General features: G+C 45.4%; 2 protein-coding genes across 4 annotated transcripts in view; one reads left to right on the plus strand and one right to left on the minus strand.

Annotated features, from left to right (window-relative positions):
- Positions 1-19788, minus strand: TAF15 (TATA-box binding protein associated factor 15). Of its 2 annotated transcripts, XM_083714672.1 has the most exons (16): positions 19655-19788; positions 16978-17017; positions 14490-14541; positions 12923-13013; positions 12725-12836; positions 11622-11980; positions 11280-11391; positions 6126-6160; positions 5437-5469; positions 4350-4459; positions 3225-3354; positions 2556-2657; positions 2262-2349; positions 1672-1760; positions 1463-1547; positions 1-453 (listed from the first exon to the last, which is right to left on the minus strand). In XM_083714672.1, exons 1-16 carry the CDS (start codon positions 19662-19664, stop codon positions 414-416), a joined length of 1488 nt encoding a protein of 495 aa, XP_083570798.1. In that variant the 5' UTR covers positions 19665-19788; the 3' UTR covers positions 1-413. The 2 variants fall into 2 exon arrangements, with proteins under 2 accessions (XP_083570798.1, XP_083570799.1); XM_083714673.1 differs by lacking the exon at positions 12923-13013 and having other exon boundaries at positions 12725-12877; positions 14490-14588.
- Positions 19588-24716, plus strand: part of LOC310832697 (angiogenin-like) — an 8191-nt gene continuing 3062 nt past the window's right edge. Inside the window, exons 1-2 of one of the 2 annotated variants that reach the window (XM_083714879.1) lie at positions 19590-21145; positions 23251-24096. The gene's annotated coding sequence lies outside the window, so the exon portion shown is untranslated. Of the gene's footprint in view, positions 21146-23250; positions 24097-24716 lie in introns of both variants that reach the window. The other variant, XM_083714878.1, reaches the window with a different exon arrangement.

Here is a 24716-nt window from a genome sequence, read left to right on the forward strand (position 1 = left end):
TCACAAATAAACAATCAGCTTTTATTGTTTGAATTATAAAACATGTCAGATTTTTGGCAAATATTTTACAATTTCATTCCTTCTTTTTTTTCAACAGCCCGTGGAAGAGAGAGCCTTCTTTTCTTTTTTTTAGGTGATGGAGAGTTGGGAGTGGTGGGAGGGGGGGGGGATGATGGAAATTAGAAGATGAAAATTTTGGTGGACTTGCTTTAAAAGTAAAATAAAAAAGGAGGGGGAGGAATCTGACCCAAGTTCCCTCCCGCCAAATGAAAAAAAAATATCCAATTTCACATTTAATTCCACTATCCAAAAGAGGCCATGGGGGTATAAAGCAGCAGGCAAAACTCAGCAAAGTTTGCTGTGAAAAGCCGTCAGAAAGATGGGTTAGGGAGGGGGGACCTTCACAGCTGTTCTTAGTAGGGTCGGTTGCGTTGATCGCTTCTGAAGTCATTTCTGGAAGAGAAAGAAAGGAGGTTGTTTTTTTTAACCCGAATACCTTTGTGTCCAGTGACTGCACCCTAGAACCAGCCACCTGGACTATGGACCTGGCTGGCACCCTTGATAGATAGATAGATAGATAGATAGATAGATAGATAGATAGATTCTTTATTGTCATTACACAAGTGCAACGAAATTGGATGCCATCCCTTAAAAACAACAAAAGCAACACAACAACAACAACCAAACAAACCACATTCCAGCCACACCCACACCCACACCCATCAAACTCCCAGGTCACACTATCGAGTTAGTTTGCAAGCAGTAAAGGTATGGACAGCTTCAATGGGCCAGGTGTAAATTTGTGGACAAGGCACCCTAAGCCAAGTTTTCCAAAAAACTTCCCTTTTCTCATCTCCTTCCTCCAGCCTTTGACTCCTGAGATGTGCATTTCCAGGACCCAACCTATGCCTGTGGATGTAGTATGTTTTAACTGCTTTTAACTCTGAATTTTAAAACTGTTGCAACCCGCTCCGGGACCTGCTGGTGAAGGGCAGGTAACAAATCATCACAATCATCAGCATCTCCTGACCTGCGGCCTATCTAGACATAACACTTTTGTTTTTAAAACTGTTCATTGTACTGTGTCTACTTCTTTTTAAAGCTTGTTCATTTTTATCAATTCCTTCTTCTGGATACTTTAAATTATTCTATGAAAAACACTTGCATTTTGGGGGTTGGTTGGTTTTACAATCAATCCCTCGTCTCAGGGAACTATGGGAAACTGGAGCCATGTAAGGGGGAACCAGGGGCCTCCTAACAGCTCTCAACACGTATCAGAGACTACAGCTCCCAGGATTCTTTGGGAGGGGAAGCCCTGGCAGTTTAAAGTGGTATTGTAGCGCTTTAAAAGTAGGGTGTGAATGTGGCCGAAGACGCAATGATGGGGAATACTGATTTGGGTAAATCCCAGATCTAACATGCCCTTTGGCCATTCCAATAAGTAAATAAATTCAGCACTGACCGGCCTCCCATTTTTCCGCCAAAGCCACCACCTCTGCGGCCTCTGAATCCCCGGTCGCCTCCAAAGCCTCCCCGGCCACGGAAGTCTGGGGGGGGGGGGGGAGCAAGATGAGCAACACAAGGGAACGCTTTCTCCAAGCTGTGGCATCCTGCCCCCCACCCCATTTCTGGGGTTATGGTTTGCTTTGGGGTTGTTGTTTTTTTACACACCTCCTCCTGATGGATGCCCATCATCTGGCCTGGGCTCATCGCACTGATTGCAGGAATTTCGACGGGCAAAATTCATATTGCCGCAGCTCCTGAAGGAAACAAGGAAACACGCGTTTTAGAAAGTGCTCTGGATTTTTTTTTGGGGGGGGGGGACACTTGGAAATGCTAAATTGTGTTGTTGCAATTTTTGTATATGGCGTTCATTTTTATTACTTTTGTTTCCAGCCCTGTGACTGAAAACATATGAGGAGCAGACTACAAATACCATCAATAAAACAGAATGCAATAAAAATAATAGCCAGTGTGGTGTAGTGGTTAGAGTCCTGGCTGGGCTAGCTAGGACGCGGGAGACCAGGGTTGAAACTCAGCCATTAGACCCATCGGGTGACCTTGGACTAGTCACTCACTCTCAACCTAACCTGGACTCAGCGCCTAGCCAGTGGTTAGGGATGGTGCAACTCTCAAGTTCAACAACATCTGGAGGGCCACAGATACCCTATGCTGCTCAGCTTGCATTGCAGCTTCCTATGTTCCAACGTGGAAGAAGATGAAGCCCTTATTCAGATACAGGCCTAAGGATAGGAACTTACGGGTTGGGACAAACCCAGTCGCCACTTTTGGGTTCTCCGCCTCGGCCCTGGAAGCCGCCGCCTCTTCCAAAGCCCCCTCCTCGGGAACCTGCGGTCACAAATACATTGCAGTTAAACCAAAGGCACACATGTGGATATGAAAAGCATCAGAATGGCCTCTGCTCCCTGCTTCGGAGAGAGGGACAGCCAAAAAGAGATTCAGGGGAGAAAGTTGCTCCCCACACTCCCAGTCTCAAAATAACAGCACCTCTGGATCATATGCAAAGGAGACCGGGGAGGTGGTCCTGTTCCTACCTCGGCGACCACCACCACCACCACCTCCATTGCCTCCTCGCAGGAATTCAGGCCGTCTGGTTGCAAAGGAAACCCTGATAACACTGCCGTTGAATTCCTTTCCTGAAAAAAATAAATAAATAATTCTTGGTTTTTTTAAATTAAAAGGAAGGAAAGAAAAATCCACAGCTGCTCAGGCACAATGAAAAAGAAACCTTCCATCACAGATCCTAGAAGAGATGGCTAAAAGCTCGGTTACTTGACTGAGGATATGTACTCCCTGTGCTCTCACCCCCCCCCCAAAAAAAAACCCAGCTCCAAAAGTCTGAGAGAGCTTTCCTCAACCTTTGGTTCCCAGATGCCGTTGAACTACAAATCCCACCATCCTTCAAACACGGGCCGTGCTGGCTGTGGATGATGTGAGATGTTGCACTACAACATCTTGCGTCTCAAGGACTATATGTTATAAAGTAAAGCTAGCTGGTGCCTACAATAATCTTTAATTGAGCCAGCAGGAGGGAGAGAGAAAGAAAGCAGGGCAAATTAGCAAGCCATGAGTTCTCCAGATCCTGTTGTGAAAGAAGCCTCCAGTTCACCATCACTCTTGATCTTAGTTGTTTTAAGACTGCTGCATAAAAAGGAGGAGGGGAATCATGTACTGGCTACCGAGATGAAGGAGGCCAGTCTTACCATCAAACCAGTCGATGGCTGCCTTAGCAGATGGTGGGTCATCAAAAGACACTGTCGCTTCGCCCTTTGGCTTCCCAGTATCCTTGTCTGTATAGAGGTTAATCATGAGTTTGCCAGTTTTCTTGTTAGTCTGGGAAGAAAAAAAGAGAGAAAGGCCTGTCGTCACCCTCCATATAACACAGAACTGCTGTGTCTGGCATTGGTGGTGGGGGACTAATGTGGGGCAGGACCACACAGTGTTATGGTTCTGGCTTTCTCTGATCTTCTAGACATGGCAGATTAAGCCACAAACTGCGTGACTGGTGCCCATGGCGCTCTCTCAAATTTCCAAAAAGTGCCACTGACCTAAGAAGGCTGGCACCTCCTGCTCTGGAGCACCAGCAACTAGAGAAAGGCTGTTGGGTGCCCGAGGGGTGAATCCCCACCCACACCTCAAATATATATCTGGAAACATGTAACAGCTATGTTTTTGCAATGGATGTGCACATTGGTACAAGCGAAAATTTTGAGCGGAGGCTAATAGGTGACAGGTCTCCATATGAACAGGAAGTTGGATCACTAATCTTTTGGTCTTTTCACTCTAAGAACTTCCACTGGTAGAGATCCGGCAAGAAATTGCATCATCAAAAACAGAGGCCAGGTGACAGTGAAGGGGGAAAACCCAGACAGATTTTGGGAGCTGGTTAACAAGAGTTCATCACCACCAAGTCCTACAGGAACAAGAGTAACTTCTAGCTGAATCCATGACAGTTAGGGAAGGTATAATTAACTTCTTGGACTCAAGACAGAAAAGCCAGCTGCTTTCCTACACCCACCATGCCAGTGACTTCCTGAGATTGTCAGAGACCAAATTCAGATAGCTAAGGCACCAACACCAGGGTGTTGTGTGTAAAAAATAAGTCTGATGCCTGCCCTACAATTATGGACACCCACCAAGTCCAACCTTACGTATGCTCCAATCAGAAACCTGAAATGCCTCAGTTTTCTGATTGGTCATTCAACTTAGGAGACGTACCTTGCATTTATCCATTTGAGGATTTTGTTATGAACTATCACCTGCCTCAACGGCATTGTCCCCACAATCTTACCAGGTTTCTCTGTAAGTAGTTTTACTACTTCACCCACCTTAATGACACCTATTTGCTTGAAATACTCCGCAACTTGATCTGTTGAAACGTCATCTCCCAGTCCTTGTACAAAGATGGTGTTGTTGTCAGAGTTGTCAGACTCCGAATCTACATCACAGAGGAGCCAGAGTTATTTTAGAACCTGAAATAACTTCTGCAGGGGCCAAGCTAGAAGGAACAGATTTCCAAGACTACTCAAGTCAGAACAGTCACCGTTGCATCTGCAAGGCTCATCGGCAACAGCCCACTATCTTATGGAAAGCTCTGCATGTATATGGGGAAGTTGTGTCAGAGAACTTAATCATTTTAAGTTTAGGAAATAGAATAATAGAACTGTAGAGTCGGAAGGGAACCCAAGGGTTGTCTAGTCTAACCCCATGTAATGCATGAACCACAGATGAAGAATCACTGTCAGGTGCACATACAAAATCTGTTTCAAAGCTTCCAATGAAGGAGAGTCCACCACACTCTAAGGGAGCCCATTCCACTGTCAAACAGCTCTTACCCTAAGAAAGTTCTTCCTAATGTTTAGTCAGACACTCCTGTCATTTGAATCAGTTGGTTCCGATCCTACCCTCTAACGATTCAGGACCTGCTCTCGGACAGGAATGATCAAATTACTTTAATAGTGGCTGAATTTTTGAGTGCTGTCCATGTAGAAAGACTGGGCCATTATAAAGAGATTTAGTGGTTCTTAATTGATTGGTGAGGTGGTAGTGTTGTATTGCATTATTTATGCAAATTGATTTTATCTGGAGTTAAAGATCTGACTGGGACAAACTTTGTTATGCTGAGTTCATATTTACACCATTTGTATATGGTGTTTGTTTGATAATGTGTGATTTGCTATGCCTAATGAAGGATATTTCATTTCCTACCCTCTAGAGCAGCAGAAAACAGGATCACTCCATCTTCCATGTGACAGCCCTCTTACATCAGCTCTCAAGCCTTCTCTTCGCCAGGCTGAACATAAAGCACCTAAGAAGATTGGTGCACCTCCCCGTTGAAGAGGAAGACTGCTGTGTGCTGCCATTGAAAGTGAAGGAAATAACAGAAGCTGTGGAGCTATATGCTGATATGCTTACCTGTGTCTGGCTTCTGCCCATAATCCCTCTGACCTGAGAAATGGTTGAGAGAAAAACCAAAGGGTATTTTAGCCAAAAAAAAACCAACACCTGACGATACACAAACTGACGACGTAAATGAATTCTGAATTAATGAAAAGGTATATGCAACAAGCCGAGACAAGATTTAGAAGAGATGATTAAAAATGAAGGAAGGTGCATCCAAGAAGAAAACTGGTCACAGACTTTTTTTAAAAACCGAAGGTTGTGGCATCTGCCACCCAGGTTTATGGGGTGGGGGGTCATCTTGTGGGTCCTGGCTGGCCATTCTCAAGTCGTGTGCCGCGATTGTTCTCTCACTGGTAGGTTTTGCTTAGCAGAACTTTGCATTACGCGCCACTAAGTGGCAAGGAAAGGAACAACAACAAAAATCCTTTCATGCAAATGGACAAAAGGAAGAGAAAAGAAACCGGAATCCTGGTTTTTAACTTTATTATTACGAGCACCTTTTTTTCTTTTTCTTTTAAAGCACACGTACACACCAGCCTCAGCTCAAAGAGGGAAAACAAAGAGAACAACAAAAAATAAAATGCTTCTAATGGAACATGGTATTTGGTGGCTTTTAAAGACTATTATTTATTTATTTATTTATTGGCCTTTTAATGTGGAATTTCCACTGAAATGTTTTATTTCCGATGCTCAGCACTTACCACCAAAATTTTTGAAGCCACCTCGGTCACCACCACTGTAGAGGAAAAATTGAAGAAGTGATTCCTTCTTTTAAAGTCTCTACACCCTGAGCCCAAGGGCTCAAAAGCCACACTTACTGAATGTTACCGTGAAGCTGCTGAATGTATCCCCTAAGAAGTGGCACACACTCCTTCAGCAATAAATAACACGTGCTCAGCTCCTGCTCTGGAGCTCTTGTTAATCTCATTGATTAAGAGAAGAGGGTAGGTATGCAGGTGTTCCCAGGCCCACTTCTGCAGCCCCAAATCCCAGCAGTAATTTGTAAGATGCTTTTTACACCTGGGATGCGCTCAACAGGTGTGCATGTGAAGTCAGAGATGCAGCCACCATCCCACGGGGTTTGTTTCTTGAGCTCTGCCCTAAACAAACCATGAGTTCTGTTCAGACCAAGGAGTTTATTTGCTGTGACTGGTTGATCATGGGGTTTTGTTTTGGGAGAGGGGTGTGTATATTCTTAATTGTGCACACGCTCGAGGGGAAAGGTCTGATCTGTCCTTATGCACACTATATAGACAGCAGGTGCATGATAAAGAAATAAAGAGTAATGCAGTTTTCTATTCACAAGGGCACAAGCCAGAGAGAATGCTTGCTACCAGAAAACACCCTACAGTGAATGCTTAAAAATCGCTTACCACAGAATTCCCTTTACACACAGTTGAAGTTCCAAACAGTGTGGGTTTCCTTTTTTCACACTCACTCAATCATTGCTTGCTTTCCTACCCACTTGAGTAATTGCAAAAAATGTGTGGGTGTGCATATGCATGAGCGGGAGAAAGAGGATGACTGTTTCTAGGCTAACAACAGTTAGTCTGGACTAGCAGTCACAGTATTTGACAAGGAAGACCTGGGCTTAAATCTGCATCAGTCATGAAGTTCACTCTCGGCCAAGCCTCCCTCTCAACCTAACCTTCACAAGGTTGTTGTGAGGATACAAGAGGAGGAAGTTCTATGTGCCATCCTGAACTCGTGGCAGGAAGGGTGGGGTAAAATATACTCTGGCTCATTTTTTAAAAGGACAGCCTTTCACGAGTTTGGAGAAATACCACCCTCTGGCTTCCAATAAAATCTGCATCCTTAGCTGTGCAGCACAACATTTGGGTTAGGTTCGATATATAGGTTCAAAGCCCCAGCAGCCTATGAAGCTCACTCCGTGAACATGGGTCAGTCATTCTCTCTCAGGCTAAGGCTGGTCACTATTTGTCAGCCTATCGTAACTCATAAGGCTGCTGTGAGGATAAAAAAAAAGGTGGGAGGGGAAGCTTGTAAACCACCCAGAGCGCATTGGAAGGGTGGGATAAAACAATGCAAATAAATAAATAATTCTGGTCCTAAAATCTAGGCCCAAAAATACATCCAGTTTTTAAACTCCAATCCAGAAGATGCTTCACACAAAAAAAAGGACTGACAGATATATTAACCTACAGTCACGAGCAGACTCATTCCTTATTTGGGAATTATTTTACATATGCAAGGGTAACAAGGGAACAAGCTTCAGAATGCCAACCTTTGCTCTCATTCAAGCCTCCCTGCATTGCAAGAGTGACTCCAAGTCTTATAAACAGAGAGGTCACATTTGGAACCAAACACAGGGCTGTCATATCAGTTTGGGAATGTCATAGCTACCCCTCTCCAAGTTCTGGAGGCTTTCTTTTGCTTTTTAAAAAACAGGATTTAGATTTTCAAATTGCTAAAAAAATACGAGTATATCCAGATCCAAGTAAATGCAAAAAATTAATAATTGTTCTCAGTAAGAGATAATAAAGATTGGCTACATTCACATCATACATTTAAAGCGCTGCAACTTCCCCAAAATAATTATGGGAGGTGTGGTTTGTCATGGGGGCTGCAAGTTGTTAAGAGACCCCTATTCCCCTCCGAGAGCTACAATTCTGTGGGAGGGGAATACTGACCTCCTAACAACTCTCAGCCCCCTTAAGAAATTCCAGCTCCCAGAATTCTTTGGGGGAAGCCATGACTGTTCAACCACATGTCTCATAGAGCTTTAAATGCATGGTGTGAATGTGGGCGTAAAGTCTAGAACGCCAGTGAGGTTTCCTGGACATCAGAGAAGGTTTATATTTAGAGATACTGACACACAACAGAAATTGTATCCAGTTCTAGACGGTTATTTTAATAGTTGTGACCTACTGCACTCAACTATGCCACCCACCCAACTCCTCCACTCTGAACCTGAGCAAGCTACAACCAAGCGCTTCTGAACCACTGCCCTTTCCTTTCTGTGTCACCAAAATACACTCTTCCTCTGCCCTCAAGTAGCAGCGCCTGGTTTCTGTCCAGCCGCACTTCGTAGCTTAAGCTCCCACAAGGGCTTGTCAAGCACTTTAACCTGAGGCACCGAGGGAGCGAGAAGGCAAGGCCTTCTTCCATCATCAGCTTAACTGGGACCAGTGCCTTCTCACCTTCCACCCAAACAAGACTCCAACCAGTGGCAGTCCCACGTGGCCGCAAACCACAACCAACGTTCCTTAACTCCTGACTGGTAGGCACCTATTTCACCAAGTGGCACACTATTTATTCTTATTTAAATTTAAACTGTAAGCCAGTACTTAACTCCGGAATTTGCAGGTAAAGGGATTCATCAGTGCATAATTTAAAGCAAGGTGTGTGGAGCAGGGAAGAGCCTACCGCTGCTAACATGAACAATGGTCAGGGATGTTGGGAGCTGCAGTCCAGGAACATCTGCAAAGCTCCAGGTTCCCTGACCCTGTTGGCCAGGAGATTCAGCTGCAGAGAAGGCAGGTGGAACACCAAAGGCCAGGGTGAAGGAACTAGTTCTGCCCAAGGGCCACATTCCCCCTAGGAGCAAAATGGCGGCAGTGGGCAGGGCAAAGGCAAAAGTGAGTGGAGCAACAGGCGTACATTTGGACAGTACCTTTCGACACTAAGACTATCCCCCACCCAGGCAAGCAAGAGTTCAGGGACACATTCCAGTCAGGCAAAAACATTCAAGGAGAGTATGATGCAGGGCTGGTGAAGGGGATGGCCTGGGGAAGATGGGGTTTGGCTGAGGAAAAGGATGTGTTTTGGAAAGAGTCCTGTGACCCAGATACAGGAGCCCAGAGGGCTGCATTTGGCCCCCTCCCCTGACCAGGGTAGGAAACATATACGCAGCTTTGCCCCACCTTAATAAATCTGGTTCTTTTTTATACCTTGTTTCTGAGAACCTGCAGAGGTGCAATATGGCAAGTAGTCCTCCGCCAAGCTTCTGCCCCCTCTCCCTATTTCCTACACAAGCATCAATGGGCAACCTGAGCTTCGGCTTGGCACATCTCAACAGGCATGCTACCTCTCTCTAGCATGGCCTGTCTAGATGCAAGCTTGCATTCCAGGGGCAGGGAACCCTTCTCAGCCAGAAAGCTGCACCCCATCATGGACAACATCCCAGGGGCCACATGCCAATGGTAGCAAGCGCGAGAATAAGCAGCCATGAAAGAGAATGGGGCCAGGAAGGCTGTGGACCTCTGGGAAATAGGGTACCTTCCAGCCACATTAAAGCCAGACATTTCTACACACACAAGCCTCTCTTCATCCTCCACCCAAGCATGAATAATCACTACAATTTAAAGGACACATTCTAGCCAAGGGAAAGCATTAGAGGTGTGTATGGAGTGGGGCTACTGAGAGGCCTCAGGTTCCCCCACATCTATTCCAATCTCTTTGGAAGAGCAGCCACCACTGCAAATCTTGTTTAGCAATGTGGAAACATTTATTGCCCACCACTGGCTTCACACAGACTGCTTTATGAGGCAGCTTCCAGCACTGCCGATATAGCCTGCACTGTCTTGAAGTTGCCGTGTGACAAGCCTGCTTTTACTAGACTCTGCTCTGGTAAGAAACTGGCCACAGATAGCCAGCCACACAGACAAGCAGAGAATCCCTTCTGTCTGGGCAGGAAATCCAGTATATCCCTGCCTGCCATAAACACTCCACAGAGCTCACGGAGCTTCATCAAACTGGAAATCAACCATCCTAAGTTGGGTTTGAGAATCTTAGCTGGTAACATAATTTAAGGGAATGCTTGCTAATCATGAACAATGGTATACTATTAATTATATTTTCAGTATCGCTTGACATCATGCTGTCTTTAATAGTCAGAATTGCTTGACTAAATCATGCTGATATAGCCTTAGGAACACAGCAGCCAGGGCTTGTATGCTCAACTTTAAATCATTACCCTAAGGAAGAGTGTTCATCCAGTTGGCTTGCTGAGGTGTAAAACAGGGAGAAAAGCTGGCATGACTTTATGAACTGGGCCTGGGGAAAACCAGGCACCCAATCCCAGCTTAGGCCCAAGCTTATGGGTGTCTCAGCTCAATGCCCACCAGGGTCGCCAACTGAACAGAAAAAACCCTAGCTCAACTTGTTCCGGTGGCCATAGCCTTGCTGGGGTTTTCAGGACTTGCACAATTCCAACTGTGGGTCAATGCTTACTGACCTCACCCCAGAGAGCTCACTGCCCATGCATGGGGGCGGGGGTGGACGTAGGTTCCCCATGTGACTTAAAACCTGGCACGATCAAGGTCACACTTTAGATTGCGGACCCACAAATACTGTGGGCAATGCGGCTGGCAAGGAAGAATGGCAGGGTAAGGCCAGGGACCCTGACTAGAGTCATTTAAGTCAAAAATGCCTGAACAGGATTTATAACAGCTGTTTGACTTGGTTTTCTCATGGTACAATCAGGCCAAGGTGCTGTTAAAAGGTGAAGGACCTGTCAGTTGAGAAGAATCATTGCCTGCCTCACTTGTTAAAATGAACCAACAAGTGTAGACGAATTCTTTGCTGAAAGTATGGCTGGATCCTACTGGTCAACAGGCACTGCAGGTGTCCCATGATACCCAATTATTTTATCTTGCAGAAAGAGATTCCATTTCTACATTGGAGAATCTTGGTTGGTATGCCATTCCCACCAATTCTGTCCAGTTTTCAGGCAGTAGCCATCACAGAGTGCTTGAAGAAGAAGAAAATCCACTGCCTTCAAATCTCAAAGGCTCACATGTTTTTGCATGAGGATCCACCCAAGCAAGCCTGAAAAACAGTGGGAGAGGCAGCCACATACAACCTCTGCAGCTACTAGTGTAAAAATCCTTTACCTTAAGCCCAACATCGGGCCTCTGCTGTCAGAATCGAACCTGCTTCCACCTCCTCGGGGCCCACCATAGCCTCTGTTGTCTTCGCCATACCTACTCTTCTCACGACGATCATCTGAAGAATTACAAAGCAGTTACTGTGGACTGATAGACAAGAGGCGTCTCCTAACAACTAGGCACGCTTAACGAACTACAGCTCCCAGAATTCTTTGGGGGAAGCCATGATGTTATCATAGTGTTTTAAATGTATGGCGTAAATATGGCCTAAGTGACCCTGGAGCATTATAGGCTACTGAACCACGTGATGCTGCTTTTGTTAAACATTTCTGGGCAGCCTGTGCTTACCTTGCATGTTCTGGCTATAGCTTTCCTTCTGCTGGGATTGGTAGGACGGCTGGTTCTGGCCGTACGATCCTGGCGGCTGCCCATAGTTGGACTTCTGGTTGTAGGAGCCTTGCTGTGGCCCCAAATCGTGCTGCTGATCGTAGGAGCCTCGGTTTTGGCTGTAACCTGACTGCTGGTCGTACGAGCTTTGCTGCTGTCCCTGCTGGCTGTAACCCGACGGCTGGTCAAACTGCTTTGGCTGCTGGCTGTAACCGGACAGTTGGTCATAGGACCCTGGTGGCTGACTGTAACCTGAGGGCTGGTTATATGAACCTGGCTGCTGCCCATAGTTGGACTTCTGGTCGTAGGAAGTCCTATTGCTGAAGCAGAGGAGAAAACTGATGAAGAAGCATGACTGAAATGTGCAGACGTTTCGTCGGCTTATTGACAATGCATATACAGGACAGAGTTCCAAGGCAGTCAAGACAAAGGCAATGCAGTCAGAGAACTGGCTCATCCAGCCCACTGCTGTATACGGTGAAATGAAGCCATACTCCAGGGCCTGAGACAGAGTCTTTCGCAACCCTACCTAGAGATGCTGGGGAATGAACCTGGGACATTCTGCATATAAAACAGATGCCCTGTCACTGAACTACAATGCAGGAACCACTGCTGAAGAATCACTGTCAGATGATCATCCAACCTCTGCTTAAAAATCTCCAATTTCTATCAACCCCATCACGACCAATTCCTGGACGGACACCATCACCTCTGCTTATATTGTAACGACAAGCAGAATCCCAGCTTAACTCACCCAGCCAATAATCTACACCAGCAATCTTCGCCCCCTGAAACTGGCAGAGAACAATAGAGATTTCATTGCTGGTGTATAAAATGGTCCAGCAAAAGCCTAAGAAAGCCAGAATTAATCTGCATCCCCCCTTCCCTCCCCCCAATCAGGAAGCCAATGCAAAAGAAAGAGTAGTTAAAGAATTAATCTTTCTACAAGTTTTCACTGCTTCGCAACACAGAGAACTTTACAGCAGCTGTAGCTGGAGGATGTTAGTAGTTAAATTAGTGACGGAGTTTTATCAGGTTCAGGCAAAACAAGTCAGTCTCCTTACCTGCCTGATGGCTCTTTCTGCTGCCCCTGACTGCCATAAGACTCCTGGCTGTAAGAGCTCTGGTTCTGATTTTCATATCCCCCATATCCTTGCTGGCCGCTCTGCCCGTAACCTGAAGATCCAACAGGGAACGCTTTAGGTAAATGGTTGCCCCTGAACAGTGCACACATACAAAAATGTCAGCATGCTCAGCCAAACCTGTCTGGGTCTGTCCATAGTTTCCTTGATAGCCTCCATAACTTTGCCCATAAGAGGAGCTCTCCCCACTCTGCTCATAGCCAGGATAGCCCTGAAATCGAACAGGAAGAGGGCAAAAGAGAAGTCAGGCCACAGGCATTTGTGGAGACCAGGGAACTAAACCAAGACAGCCACTACAGCGGTATGCTTTGGGCAGGGAAACCTGGGTTTGAATCCCCTGATTAGCCACAAGGCACAGTGGGTGGCCTTGGGCTAGTCACAGGCCCCCTGCCTAACGTACCATACAGGGTTGTTGTTATTTATTAAGTTTTACATAACTTAGAAGCCAAAATAGGCTTCTAAGCAGCTGTGAGGATTAAATGGGTATCCCACTTTATGTTTTTTTAAGGCTTTACATTTTCCAAATAATTGTATCCCACTTACCCCTCACTCACTGGCTTTACCATTTTGCTGTTTGCTTTATTATATTGCAAGGTACAAATCTTCTTCATGCCATTTTGGCAGAAGGGCTGGGGTGTGGGATATAAATATGATTGTGACATCAATCAGTCACAGGTTGAGGAGGCTGAACAGGGAAAGCTATAGACTACCTCTGTTCATGTGGCTCAAGAAAAAGAACCCTCTGGAGTCTGGAGTAGCTGGCAGCACCAATCCGCCAACCAATTATCACAGGAGCGGAGAACCTTCAGGACCTCTCCCAGGCCTCCAGAGGCTGTTCTGGGCAAGCCATGCCCATATGCCCTATACCTGACATTGCATGTGATATGAGGTGCATGGCAGCTTAGTTGCCTGGGTAAATCATACATCAGGAGAATCAGCCTTATAGTACACTGATACAGATTCAACTCTGGCCTGGAAGGACTTTCCACTCTACGAAATGTAAAGGTAAAGGACCCTTGGATGGTTAAGTCCAGTCAAATTCAACTATGGGGTGCAGCACTCATCTCCACTTTCAGGTCAAGGTCGTTTGTCCACAGATAGCTTTTCTGGGCCATGTGGCCAGCATGACTAAACTGCTTCTGGTGCATGGGACACCATGATGAGTGCCAGAGCACACAGAAACACCGTTAACCTTCCTACCGCAGTGGTACCTATTTATCTACTTGCACTGGTATGCTTTCGAACTTCTAGGTTGGCAGGAACTGGGACAGAGCAACGGGAGCTCACCCCATCAAATGGATTTGAACCACCAACTTTACGATCGGCAAACCAAAGAGGCTCAGTGGTTTGACCACAGCGCCACCCGCGTCTGTCCACTCTACCATTACCACTCTACTATAACATGAGGAATAACTCATGATAGAGTGAGATCATGCTTGCTTTTAATGGCAAGCACTTTATCAATCCACATGTATATTTTCTGCAGTCTCAACTGGGCTCCTTCTTTTGTATCTTATTAGTCACACTTGATCATTCTTCCCACAAAGTTCACTCAAATACTAGCTGTCTATCTCTCTCAAGAGGACCAAGAAAGACATTGATTACACCATGATCCTGTCATTAAAAAAAACTGATGCTGTGATTTATTTATTTTTTAAAGCAGCACAAAAGTGGTCATTTTGCTCACCTGTGGTGCCTGTCCATAGCTTTGATTTCCTTGATTGCTATATCCTGTGTAGCTGGAAGAGAAGGTGGCAGATAAGTGTTATTTCCACACAGCACCTCCCTAGGGGCAAAAAGAAGAATTCACATCTATCTGAGCATCCTGCAGCATCTTAAAGAGCAGCTCTTTGTTGCAGCTTAAGCTTTTGTGAACTGAAGCCAACTTCTGGCACACAAACATTATCCACAGAACATGAAGTTTAGGGAAGGACACAAACTGTTCTTGCAGAGACCTAACTGTTTTCTTGTTGACCAGCAGAAAGTATAGAAACCAGTGACTCTGGAAATCCCTAGTGATGCCTTCTAGCCAGACGTGGCACACGGTCTGGCACTTTGTTCTCTTTGGAAAAAACATATGCACCTGGGCTCTTTAGAGCAGCCTTCTCCAACTTGGTGCCTCCATATGTTTTTGGCTGCAACCCCCATGATCTCCAGTCATCAAAGCTGTATCATGCTGGGGCAGATGGGGGTTGTAATCCAAAACATCTGAAGGGCACCAGGGGAAGGAGAAAGCTCTAGAGGAATTACTGAGTTCCTTTTATAGCACGTCAATAAGTGCTAATTTCCCACTGGACCAACTTCGCATCAGAAGTAATTTGCAAAGAACGCCTTCACTTAAGACATCACTTCAGCACAGACTTATCTCTCCAATTTGTACAGCTTTAGGTATTTGAAACCAGACCAGCGGTCTGGCTTATTTTTGCAATTCAATCTGCACCATATGTAGATTTTTTTTTCACATTAAGGAAGGACCGTAGCTCAGTGGTAGAGCGTTTGCTTTGAATGCGGGAGGTCCTAAGTTTACTCCCCAGCATCTCCAGGTAGGCGTGGGAAATATTCCTGCCTGAAACCCAGGAGAGCCACTGCGAATCAATGTAGATAATGCAGAACTAGATGGACCAATGGTATGGCTCAGTTTGGCAGCTTCCTATGTTGCAATAAAACAAACCTTGTTTAGACATATACGCACACACTTTGTGACTAGATCTGAATTTTATCCACAGTAGTTGAGGCTACTTTATAGATCACCACTTTAATTGTGCCATCCAAATGAAAAGTTTGAATGGGGGGGGGGGCATCCAGTAATTTTAATCAATACAGTATTGTTAGTGTATCAAACCCTTAACAGCTTGGAACCAGCTTACTTGAAAGACTGCCTTACCCCAATTGTGCCCGTTCAACAGCTTCAAAATGTGAAATGGCACTTTCACAAATTCCCCAAAATGTTAGTTACACGCTTGCAAGGAATCTATCCTTTTAGCATGACACCTACTCTCTGAAACTTTGAGCCTCTTATTATTAGGTAGGCATCACTGCTGTACAGTGGAACCTCGGTTTAAGAACAGTCCTGTTTACGAGCTCCACAAAACTGGAAGTGGTGTTCCGATTTGCGAACTTTACCTCGGTCTACAAACGGAAACGGAACAGGAACAGTGGAAGGGCACCGGTGGTGAGAGGCCTCATTAGGGAAAGCACAACTCAGTTGAAGAACAGATTTGGTTTAAGAACAGACTTCAGGAACGGATTAAGTTTGTAAACTGAGGTACCACTGTACTGCTTTTGAAGCCTGCTAAACCCTTTTTTTGTTTAGGCAAACCTATCCAGGTGAGCAATTTTATGACATATTTTTGTTTCTAAACTGTTGGTTTTATCTATACAGTATTTGATAAAAGTTATTATGTCCACTTGTTTTTAAAGTTTGATTTTACCAATATTTTCTTATGAATGTTTTATACTGTTTTTATGTAAACCGCTTAGAGGTTTTTCTGATTAAGTGATATCTAAATCTTGTTAAATAAAGTACTGTAAAATAATACAGCACCGGGCAGGAGAGAAAGGGATATAAGGGACAGGTATTTGTACTTGTTTGCTGTGAGGAAGTACACAAGCTGTTCTTTTTACCTGGTTGGGAGAGCGGGACAGGGAGGCTAAATGGTAACACTGAGCAAAAGGGAGGGTGGCAGAAATGGCTTGGACATAAACTGTAACTCTGCATGTGGGAATTTGAATGGAGGAAAATGATTCCAAAAGAGAGAGGCAGAATGGTAATTACCAACCTTCCAAAAAGCCTCAAGAAGATAATAATAATAAATTTTATTTATATCCCGCCCTCCCCAGCCGAAGCCGGGCTCAGGGCGGCTAACAACAATCAACAATCAAACAATCAGATTCTAAAAAACACATTCTAAAAATATTTCATTATAAAAATCAATTAAAATCAAATTAATGGCAACTAATTAAGCAAGATTCTAAGCAGGTTGCCAGAGGAGGGAGTCAGGCTGCGCCCTGGCCAAAGGCCTGGTGGAACAACTCTGTCTTGCAGGCCCTGCGGAAGGATGTCAGGTCCCGCAGGGCCCTAGTCTCTTGTGACAACATATTACACAACATGGGGGTTCTTGTGTTTTTCTCCCCAGGTTTAAGCCCTATATGGTATCATCATTAGATTTGCATACCTTTGTTGCTGATCTCCAGAATGGCTGAAACTTCCAGAATCTTAAAGGAACAAAAACAAAAATAAATTCCAAGTAGGCACTTATATAAGAAATGAACTTTTCAGCCAAAAATTATGATGAACTGGTTATTTATGATGAGGAGCTCAATGATTTATTTTACATAACGAAAGCTGGCACAACCTCTTAAGAAGTCCTCTGTTCAGATGATTTCAGGCTCTCTTGCAGAGAGGCATGTGTGTTACAATGCTGCTCGTCTGCTTTTAGAAGCAGGGCATCACATCCATACCATACATTAAGGCACACTGTGTTCCCCAAAGAAGCATTGGTACCCCCACAGAGCTACAATTCCCAGTGCCTTTGAACTACAGTTCCCAGGAGTCTATAGGAGAAGCCATGTGTTTTAACTTTATGATATGACTGTGACTAGGGACTTCTAAATTGTATCAGAGCAAGGCTGCCAATACCAGGAAAAACTGCCCAAGCTACATGCAAATGAAAATCAACATTCAGGCTTGATGGGATCTTCTCCTAGAACCCCAAAAGCCACCAAATACAGTCAAGTGTGAAAGACAAACATGTACAAGAACTATTCCACACAGCTGAGTGAAGGTTTTGGCCTCTAGCTTTCTGTCTGCTCCACCACTACCCTTTTTTCATATATGGCAGGGCTGGGTAATATCTGGTTTTCAGTATCGCAATATATCACCAGCTAAACATCACAATATATCACAATGTTTGAAATAAGGATGGAACTATGTAGAGGCGAACACGTGGCAATTGTCTCCAAAACTTTGCAAGAGGTGGGAGAAGTGTGAAGGGGAAGCAAAAAAAGCAGGGAATGACTGGATCTCAAAGCAGGTGTAGCTTTCCTTCTGCCAAGAATGGAGAGAGGGGTGTGGATGGCTGAATGCCCACTGGCAAAGGACCATCATGGATTCATATTGGATTTGTAGGAGTGACAGTAACTCTGTTCCCTGCTCCATTCCAACCTGATAATGGGAAGAAAGTCTAAAAGAGGCCCAGCCTTATTGCAAGAATAGTTCCCTGTATGTGTTTTTAAGAGAGACTAGGAGAGACCCTCCTTTAAAGCCAGTCTTAGATAAATATCCCAGGCCACAGACCCTCACATGCAGCTGCAGTCCTGCACAAAACAGAAGATGAAAATCCCAGCATGTTCATCTGTGGAAAAGATTGCTGGTGCTGGGGTTGAAAGGGTGGGGGACACAAGATAGAGGAAGTTCAGATGTGGGGCCAAAGTTCACAGTGCTTGACAATCATTGCCTTAAGTATTTGATTTTTCGATCCTCTGTTAGAGATGTCAGCAACTGGAGATGAACAATTGAGAAGACAGGTGGGTACTTGAGCTGAGCATGATTTCAGACACGGTGAATGAGGTGTGCAGTATCTACAACTATAAATAACTCGTCTTGGATATCATTTGCTATTTAACATAGGTGCATGGCTAGCCATGTTGAACAGCCACAGAACTCTCTTAAAGATGCTTGTGCCCAGCAGAAGTTTGCAATATGTTTCCAAAAACTGTTTTGCTTCTCTCCTCCCTTCAGTTACAAGAAGCCTATTTCCAACTTGAACTCCCACTGCGAAAGAACTCTAAGACTGCAACAGCCGCTTGGAAAGGGCTATGCTCTGACCACCGCCAAACATTCCACACAAACAGCAAGAGCACATATGCCTCATAAGGCATCCCCCATTAGTAGCCAGCATCATCCTTAACGCTTAAGAACAACCTTCCCAAACCTGGTGCTCTCCTGATGTTTTGGACTAAATCAGTCCCAGCAAACATAGCCAGTGGTCAAGGATGTTGGGACCTACAGTCCAGCAAGCATCTGGAGGACCCTGGCTTGTGGAAGGAGATAGGATTATATTGTAGGCTGAGGCTGAGAGAGGTGTAGAGGGAACTGTTCATATTCCAGCCACGCAAAAACACTCAAGGAAGGTGTGAAACACTGCCAACAAAGGTTGCAGCCTGGGGACAGCACCAAGGGCCAAATAAGGAAACCCAGGGGGGCAAATTTGCCTGAAGCTTCCCAACCCTACCATAATAATATTATTATATTCAATCTTTTCAGATCCAGGACCCACCTTTAATTCAAATATATCTGCATGCCAGTGGTGCTCCTGCTGTGACCCACCTTGTATCAGACATGACCCAGTAGTTGATCCCGACCCACTAACTGAAGACTACTGTATTGCCTTTCCCAAATTACAAAAACATAAAAACTGCAAAATATTACTATAAAGCTGTAAAACACTGAACTATTGCCAACAACATTTTTATTACTATTTTAAAAAACAAAATAATATTGCTATTATACATCCTTCAAGGATTCCAATTTAAAAATAAATAAACCACAAACTGAGGCCCCACTCACGCCCCGACGGGCCAAGAATAGTCCCAAGGGGCCTTGAGCACGTGAGACGAGTCAGCTGTAGGGCGAGCGCGCAGGCGCACTCGCGGGTCAGTCGAGCGCAACCTTTGCAAAAGGGCCTAAAACTTGCGGGAGGAGTCATTGCGCAGGCGCAACACTCTCAAATATGGCAACTGCCAGACCCGCTGGGGTCCTTCCCTCCTCCCAGAGGCCACGCCCCCTCCCGCCTCCCCTTCAGTGACAGCCTCAAGCCCCGGTTTCCCCCAGCGAGGGAGGCGGCCACCTACCCGACGCCATCCCGGCCAGCGACCCCGGCGGGGAAAGAGGTGAGGCGGGGGAAAGACGCGGGACCCCGGACAACCCGCTCCGTCGGCCACTCGCTGACTGACTGACTCCGCCAGCAGCGGCAGCAACAGCAGCGTTGTCGACGCCGCCGTCGCTTCGGCTGCGGGGCGGCGCAGCCAATCAGAGCGGGCGGCGCCTACCAACTGAACAGCGCGCGCAAGAATGGGGGGGAAAGAGATAAATAGGCGTGTTGGAACATACCTATTGACGCCCTGCAAGGGTGTGTGCGAGAGAGAAGAGAGAGCAAGAATATTGTTCCAATCGATCACGGGCGGGGAGGTTTCGTCCGTGTTCCAAAGCGGGCTGTACCACCTTGGCGTACAGAGGAGGAGAGGAAGGGACTGAATGGAACGTACCACTGTGGCTTCAGTGAAATAATAACTTTTGGGGCTCTTTAAAGCGAAGGGGAAATGTACTAATGCATTAATATCCCAGCTTTCAGCCAAGGAGCTCAAGGCAGCATATATAGTCTGTCCCCCGCCTTTTTATTTTTTTCTCACAACAATCCTGTGAGGTAGGTTAGATTGAGATAGTGTTCTGCCTAATATCTTTATGGCAGCGAGAATTTGAACTTGGATCCAGTCCAAACACTGTAACCGCTACACACTGGGTCCCTGTAATTTGTGAAGAGGCAAAACTGTGATATTAAACTCAGTGTGTGATATACACACCATTTTAGCTTGCTTAGATTTGAATGATAGGGAACCTTTGAAAATAGCAGCTTTATACCAGGCGTTCCTTTGGAAATGGCAAGAAACCCAAAAATCCGTACAGTGTTGAGATCAGCTGTTGAAATCAGTGCAACCATGAAAGGTTCAGTTTGCTATCTTGATTCAAAATTACACCCAATTATATCCAAACACGGACAAAAGTTGCCTCCTTAACCTCAGGAGCCATCAAGCAAAATTTAGTGATGATATCTTATGAAGTGTCCAAATAAATAGAGGACCAACAAACAAATTTCCAAACTGTAGTAGATAAAATGTCTCTGATGGCGTGCAGAGTGCATTTGGCTGTGCAATCAGAGCAGTTCCCTCACACATCCTAGCAATAAGGGTTCATGCCTCAGGAGAGCTGTCACCTCTTTTCCCCCACAGGCATGGTTATTGGGGCCTTTAGCTGCTATACAACAGCCAGAAATTCTAAAGGTGTAGCTTTCTTGGCCATCACCATGCCATAAATTAATAGTACTGTACAAATCTAGTTTCTGTGCTTTTAACAGCTGCATCACAGTCAATGCCTCTTAACCTAATCTACCGCAGAAAATTGAGCCAGTAAAACTGGAGAAGAGTTCTGAGGGCCACCGAGAGAGGCATGGAGGGCAAAATGTATTGGTTACATTGGTGGCCTTACCTTTCCAGGCTCAATTTAAAGGTGCTGTGTTGAGTCTTTAGAGCCCTGGATGATTTGGGACCTTGTGATCTGAAGGAAAAGTAGGAAAAACCACTGGGCCGGTAAGATACAATCTAAGTCAAATCCCTTATGAATACACAGTGGAAGTGAGGAACAGGTTTAAGGATCTAGATTTGGTGGACAGAATGCCTGAAGAACTATGGATGGAGGCTCGTAACATTATACAGGAGGCAGCAACGAAAGCCATCCCAATGAAAAGGAAATGCAAGAAAGCAAAGTGGCTGTCCAATGAGGCCTTACAAATAGCGGGGGAGAGAAGGCAAGCAAAATGCGAGGGAGATGGTGAAAGATACAGGAAATTGAATGCAGATTTCCAAAGAATAGCAAGGAGAGACAAGAAGACCTTCTTAAACGAGCAATGCAAAGAAATAGAGGAAAGCAATAGAATGGGAAGAACCAGAGATCTGTTCAAGAAAATTGGAGATATGAAAGGAACATTTCGTACAAAGATTTCCATAATAAAGGACAAAAGTGGAAAGGACCTAACAGAAGCAGAAGACATCAAGAAGAGGTGGCAAGAATACACAGAGGAACTATACCAGAAAGAAATGGATGTCTCGTATACCCCAGGTAGTGTGGTTGCTGACCTTGAGCCAGACATCCTGGAAAGTGAAGTCAAATGGGCCTTAGAAAGCACTGCAAATAACAAGGCCAGTGGAAGTGATGGTATTCCAGCTGAACTATTTAAAATATTAAAAGATGATGCTGTTAAGGTGCTACACTCAATATGCCAGCAAGTTTGGAAAACTCAGCAGTGGCCAGAAGATTGGAGAAGATCAGTCTACATCCCAATCCCAAAGAAGGGCAGTGCCAAAGAATACTCCAACTACCGCACAATTGCACTCATTTCACACGCTAGCAAGGTTATGCTTAAAATTCTACAAGGAAGGCTCAAGCAGTATGTGGACCGAGAACTCCCAGAAGTGCAAGCTGGATTTAGAAGAGGCAGAGGAACCAGAGACCAAATTGCAAACATGCGCTGGATTATGGAGAAAGCTAGAGAGTTACAGAAAGACATCTACTTCTGCTTCATTGACTATGCAAAAGCCTTTGACTGTGTCGACCACGGCAAACTATGGCAAGTTCTTAAAGAAATGGGAGTGCCAGATCACCTCATCTGTCTCCTGAGAAATCTCTATGTGGGACAAGAAGCTACAGTTAGAACTGGATATGGAACAACTGATTGGTTCAAAATTGGGAAAGGAGTACGACAAGGCTGTATTTTGTCTCCCTGCTTATTTAACTTATATGCAGAATTCATCATGCGAAAGGCTGGGCTGGATGAATCCCTAGCCGGAATTAAGATTGCCGGAAGAAATATCAACAACCTCAGATATGCAGATGACACAACCTTGATGGCAGAAAGTGAGGAGGAATTAAAGAATCTTTTAATGAGGGTGAAAGAGGAGAGCGCAAAATATGGTCTGAAGCTCAACATCAAAAAAACGAAGATCATGGCCACTGGTCCCATCACCTCCTGGCAAATAGAAGGGGAAGAAATGGAGGTAGTGAGAGATTTTACTTTCTTGGGCTCAATGATCACTGCAGATGGTGACAGCAGCCACGAAATTAAAAGACGCCTGCTTCTTGGGAGAAGGGCAATGACAGGCCTAGACAGCATCTTGAGAAGTAGAGACATCACCTTGCCAACAAAGGTTCGTATAGTTAAAGCTATGGTTTTCCCAGTAGTGATGTGTGGAAGTGAGAGCTGGACCATAAAGAAGGCTGATCACCAAAGAATTGATGCTTTTGAATTATGGTGCTGGAGGAGACTCTTGAGAGTCCCATGGACTGCAAGAAGATCAAACCTCTCCATACTGAAGGAAATCAACCCTGAGTGCTCACTGGAAGGACAGATTGTGAAGCTGAGGCTCCAGTACTTTGGCCACCTCATGAGAAGAGAAGACTCCCTGGAGAAGACCCTGATGTTGGGAAAGATGGAGGGCACAAGGAGAAGGGGACGGCAGAGGACGAGATGGTTGGATAGTGTTTTCGAGGTTACCAGCATGAGTTTGACCAAACTGCGGGAGGCAGTGGAGGACAGAGGTGCCTGGCGTTCTCTGGTCCATGGGGTCACGAAGAGTCGGACACGACTAAACGACTAAACAACAACAACAATCTGAAGGACTCTGTGCACCTGTATGTATCTGCCAATACTGTAAGATCAGGAGAGGTCCTGCTGTTTGCCCTGGCTGCAAGAACCATGAGGCTGGCTGGCAGTGGTGGGCAGGGACCTCTCAGTGGTGGTTCCACACCTCTGAAATGCTATCTTTGTGGAGATACATATGGCATTATTGATAGAATAGAACTCTGCTGAAAACAGAGTTCAAGGGGACTTACTCCCATGAAAGTCAGTATAAGGGGATTAGAGGGAGGGGCTGAATCACATTGAGTCATTTTATTCTGTTTTAGCGCCAATTGTAGTTGAGCCAGCATGCCATAGCATGGCTGGAGTGTCGGTCTAGGGCATGGGAGACCAGGGTTCAAATCCCCACTTGGCCACATGAAGCTTACTGGGTAACCTTGGGAGCCAGTCTCACTCTCTCAGCCTCACCTACTTTGCAGGGTTGTGTGAAGATAAAATGGTGAGGAGGAGAACCATGTAAGCCACCTTGAGCTCCTTGGAGAAAGATAGTGGAACAGAAGTGCAATAAATAAACAAACAAATGCTGTCTTAAGCCTTTTGTAACCTGTTTGAGTGGATGCCTGAGGGGCAGGGCATAAACCATCCTAACGAAGTGCAGACATGCAAAGAAATGACTCATCAGCCACAAAGTTTAGAGGGAGTGGAAGGGAGTCAAGTTCCAGCAAGCAAACTGCTAGCTGAGAGATGGGAGAATCCACAGGCTCACTTTCCTCCTGAATCTAACTTCCTACTGGATCAGAAGACCGGAGGGACTAAGCAGAACAGCTCCTTTGTAGGTTCGGTGAAGAGGAGGGTCTGTTTCGGGTCTGGCTGCCAGGGGAAATTGTGAGTAACACTTTCTCCCTGTTTTAAGAAAACAGAGGTCTTTTCCCATCATTGCTGATGTGAACAAAGATGGCTTCTCTCTCGCCGGGAGGGCAGTAGCAACAAATCTGGAAGGAATTAAGCTACAGTGGTCCCTTGGGTTAAGAACTTAATTCGTTCCGGAGGTCCGTTCTTAACCTGAAACCTTTCTTAACCTGAGGGACCACTTTAGCTAATGGGGCCTCCAGCTGCCGCCGCACAATTTCTGTTCTCATCTGAAGCAAAGTTCTTAACCTGAGGTACTATTTCTGGGTTAGCGGAGTCTGTAACCTGAAGCGTCTGTAACCCGAGGTACCACTGTATTTGCAATGTATTTTATCCAGTCTGCTGGGACAAAAACATGCTGTGTGCTTTGCCTTTTTCTCTCTTTCCCTTTACTAGATAGCTCAGTTGGTTAGAGTGTGATGCTGATAATGCCAAGGTTGCAGGTTTGATCCCTGTTTCGGTCTCCTGTGTATTTCTGCAGGGTCTTCTCCAGTTCTACAATTCCATGATTCCATTAATCTCCCCCTCCCCGGCCTCCCCCTGAATGTTATTTTCTGCTTTCTTTTCTTTTGCAAGGGACCTTGGCACTGAGCAAA

The sequence above is a fragment of the Podarcis gaigeae genome (assembly GCF_964106915.1).
Source record: "Podarcis gaigeae genome assembly, chromosome: 15".
In the NCBI taxonomy this organism is placed as follows: Eukaryota; Metazoa; Chordata; class Lepidosauria; order Squamata; family Lacertidae; genus Podarcis; species Podarcis gaigeae.

What these genes read in the sequence shown, in the direction of transcription:
- TAF15 (XM_083714672.1), bottom strand. An exon ending in TGGCTTCAAAAATTTTGGTG is followed by an intron (nt 5,470 to 6,125) that starts GTAAGTGCTGAG and finishes ACCATTTCTCAG; the next exon opens with GTCAGAGGGATTATGGGCAG. An exon ending in GACTGGGTTTGTCCCAACCC is followed by an intron (nt 1,761 to 2,261) that starts GTAAGTTCCTAT and finishes TGTTTCCTTCAG; the next exon opens with GAGCTGCGGCAATATGAATT.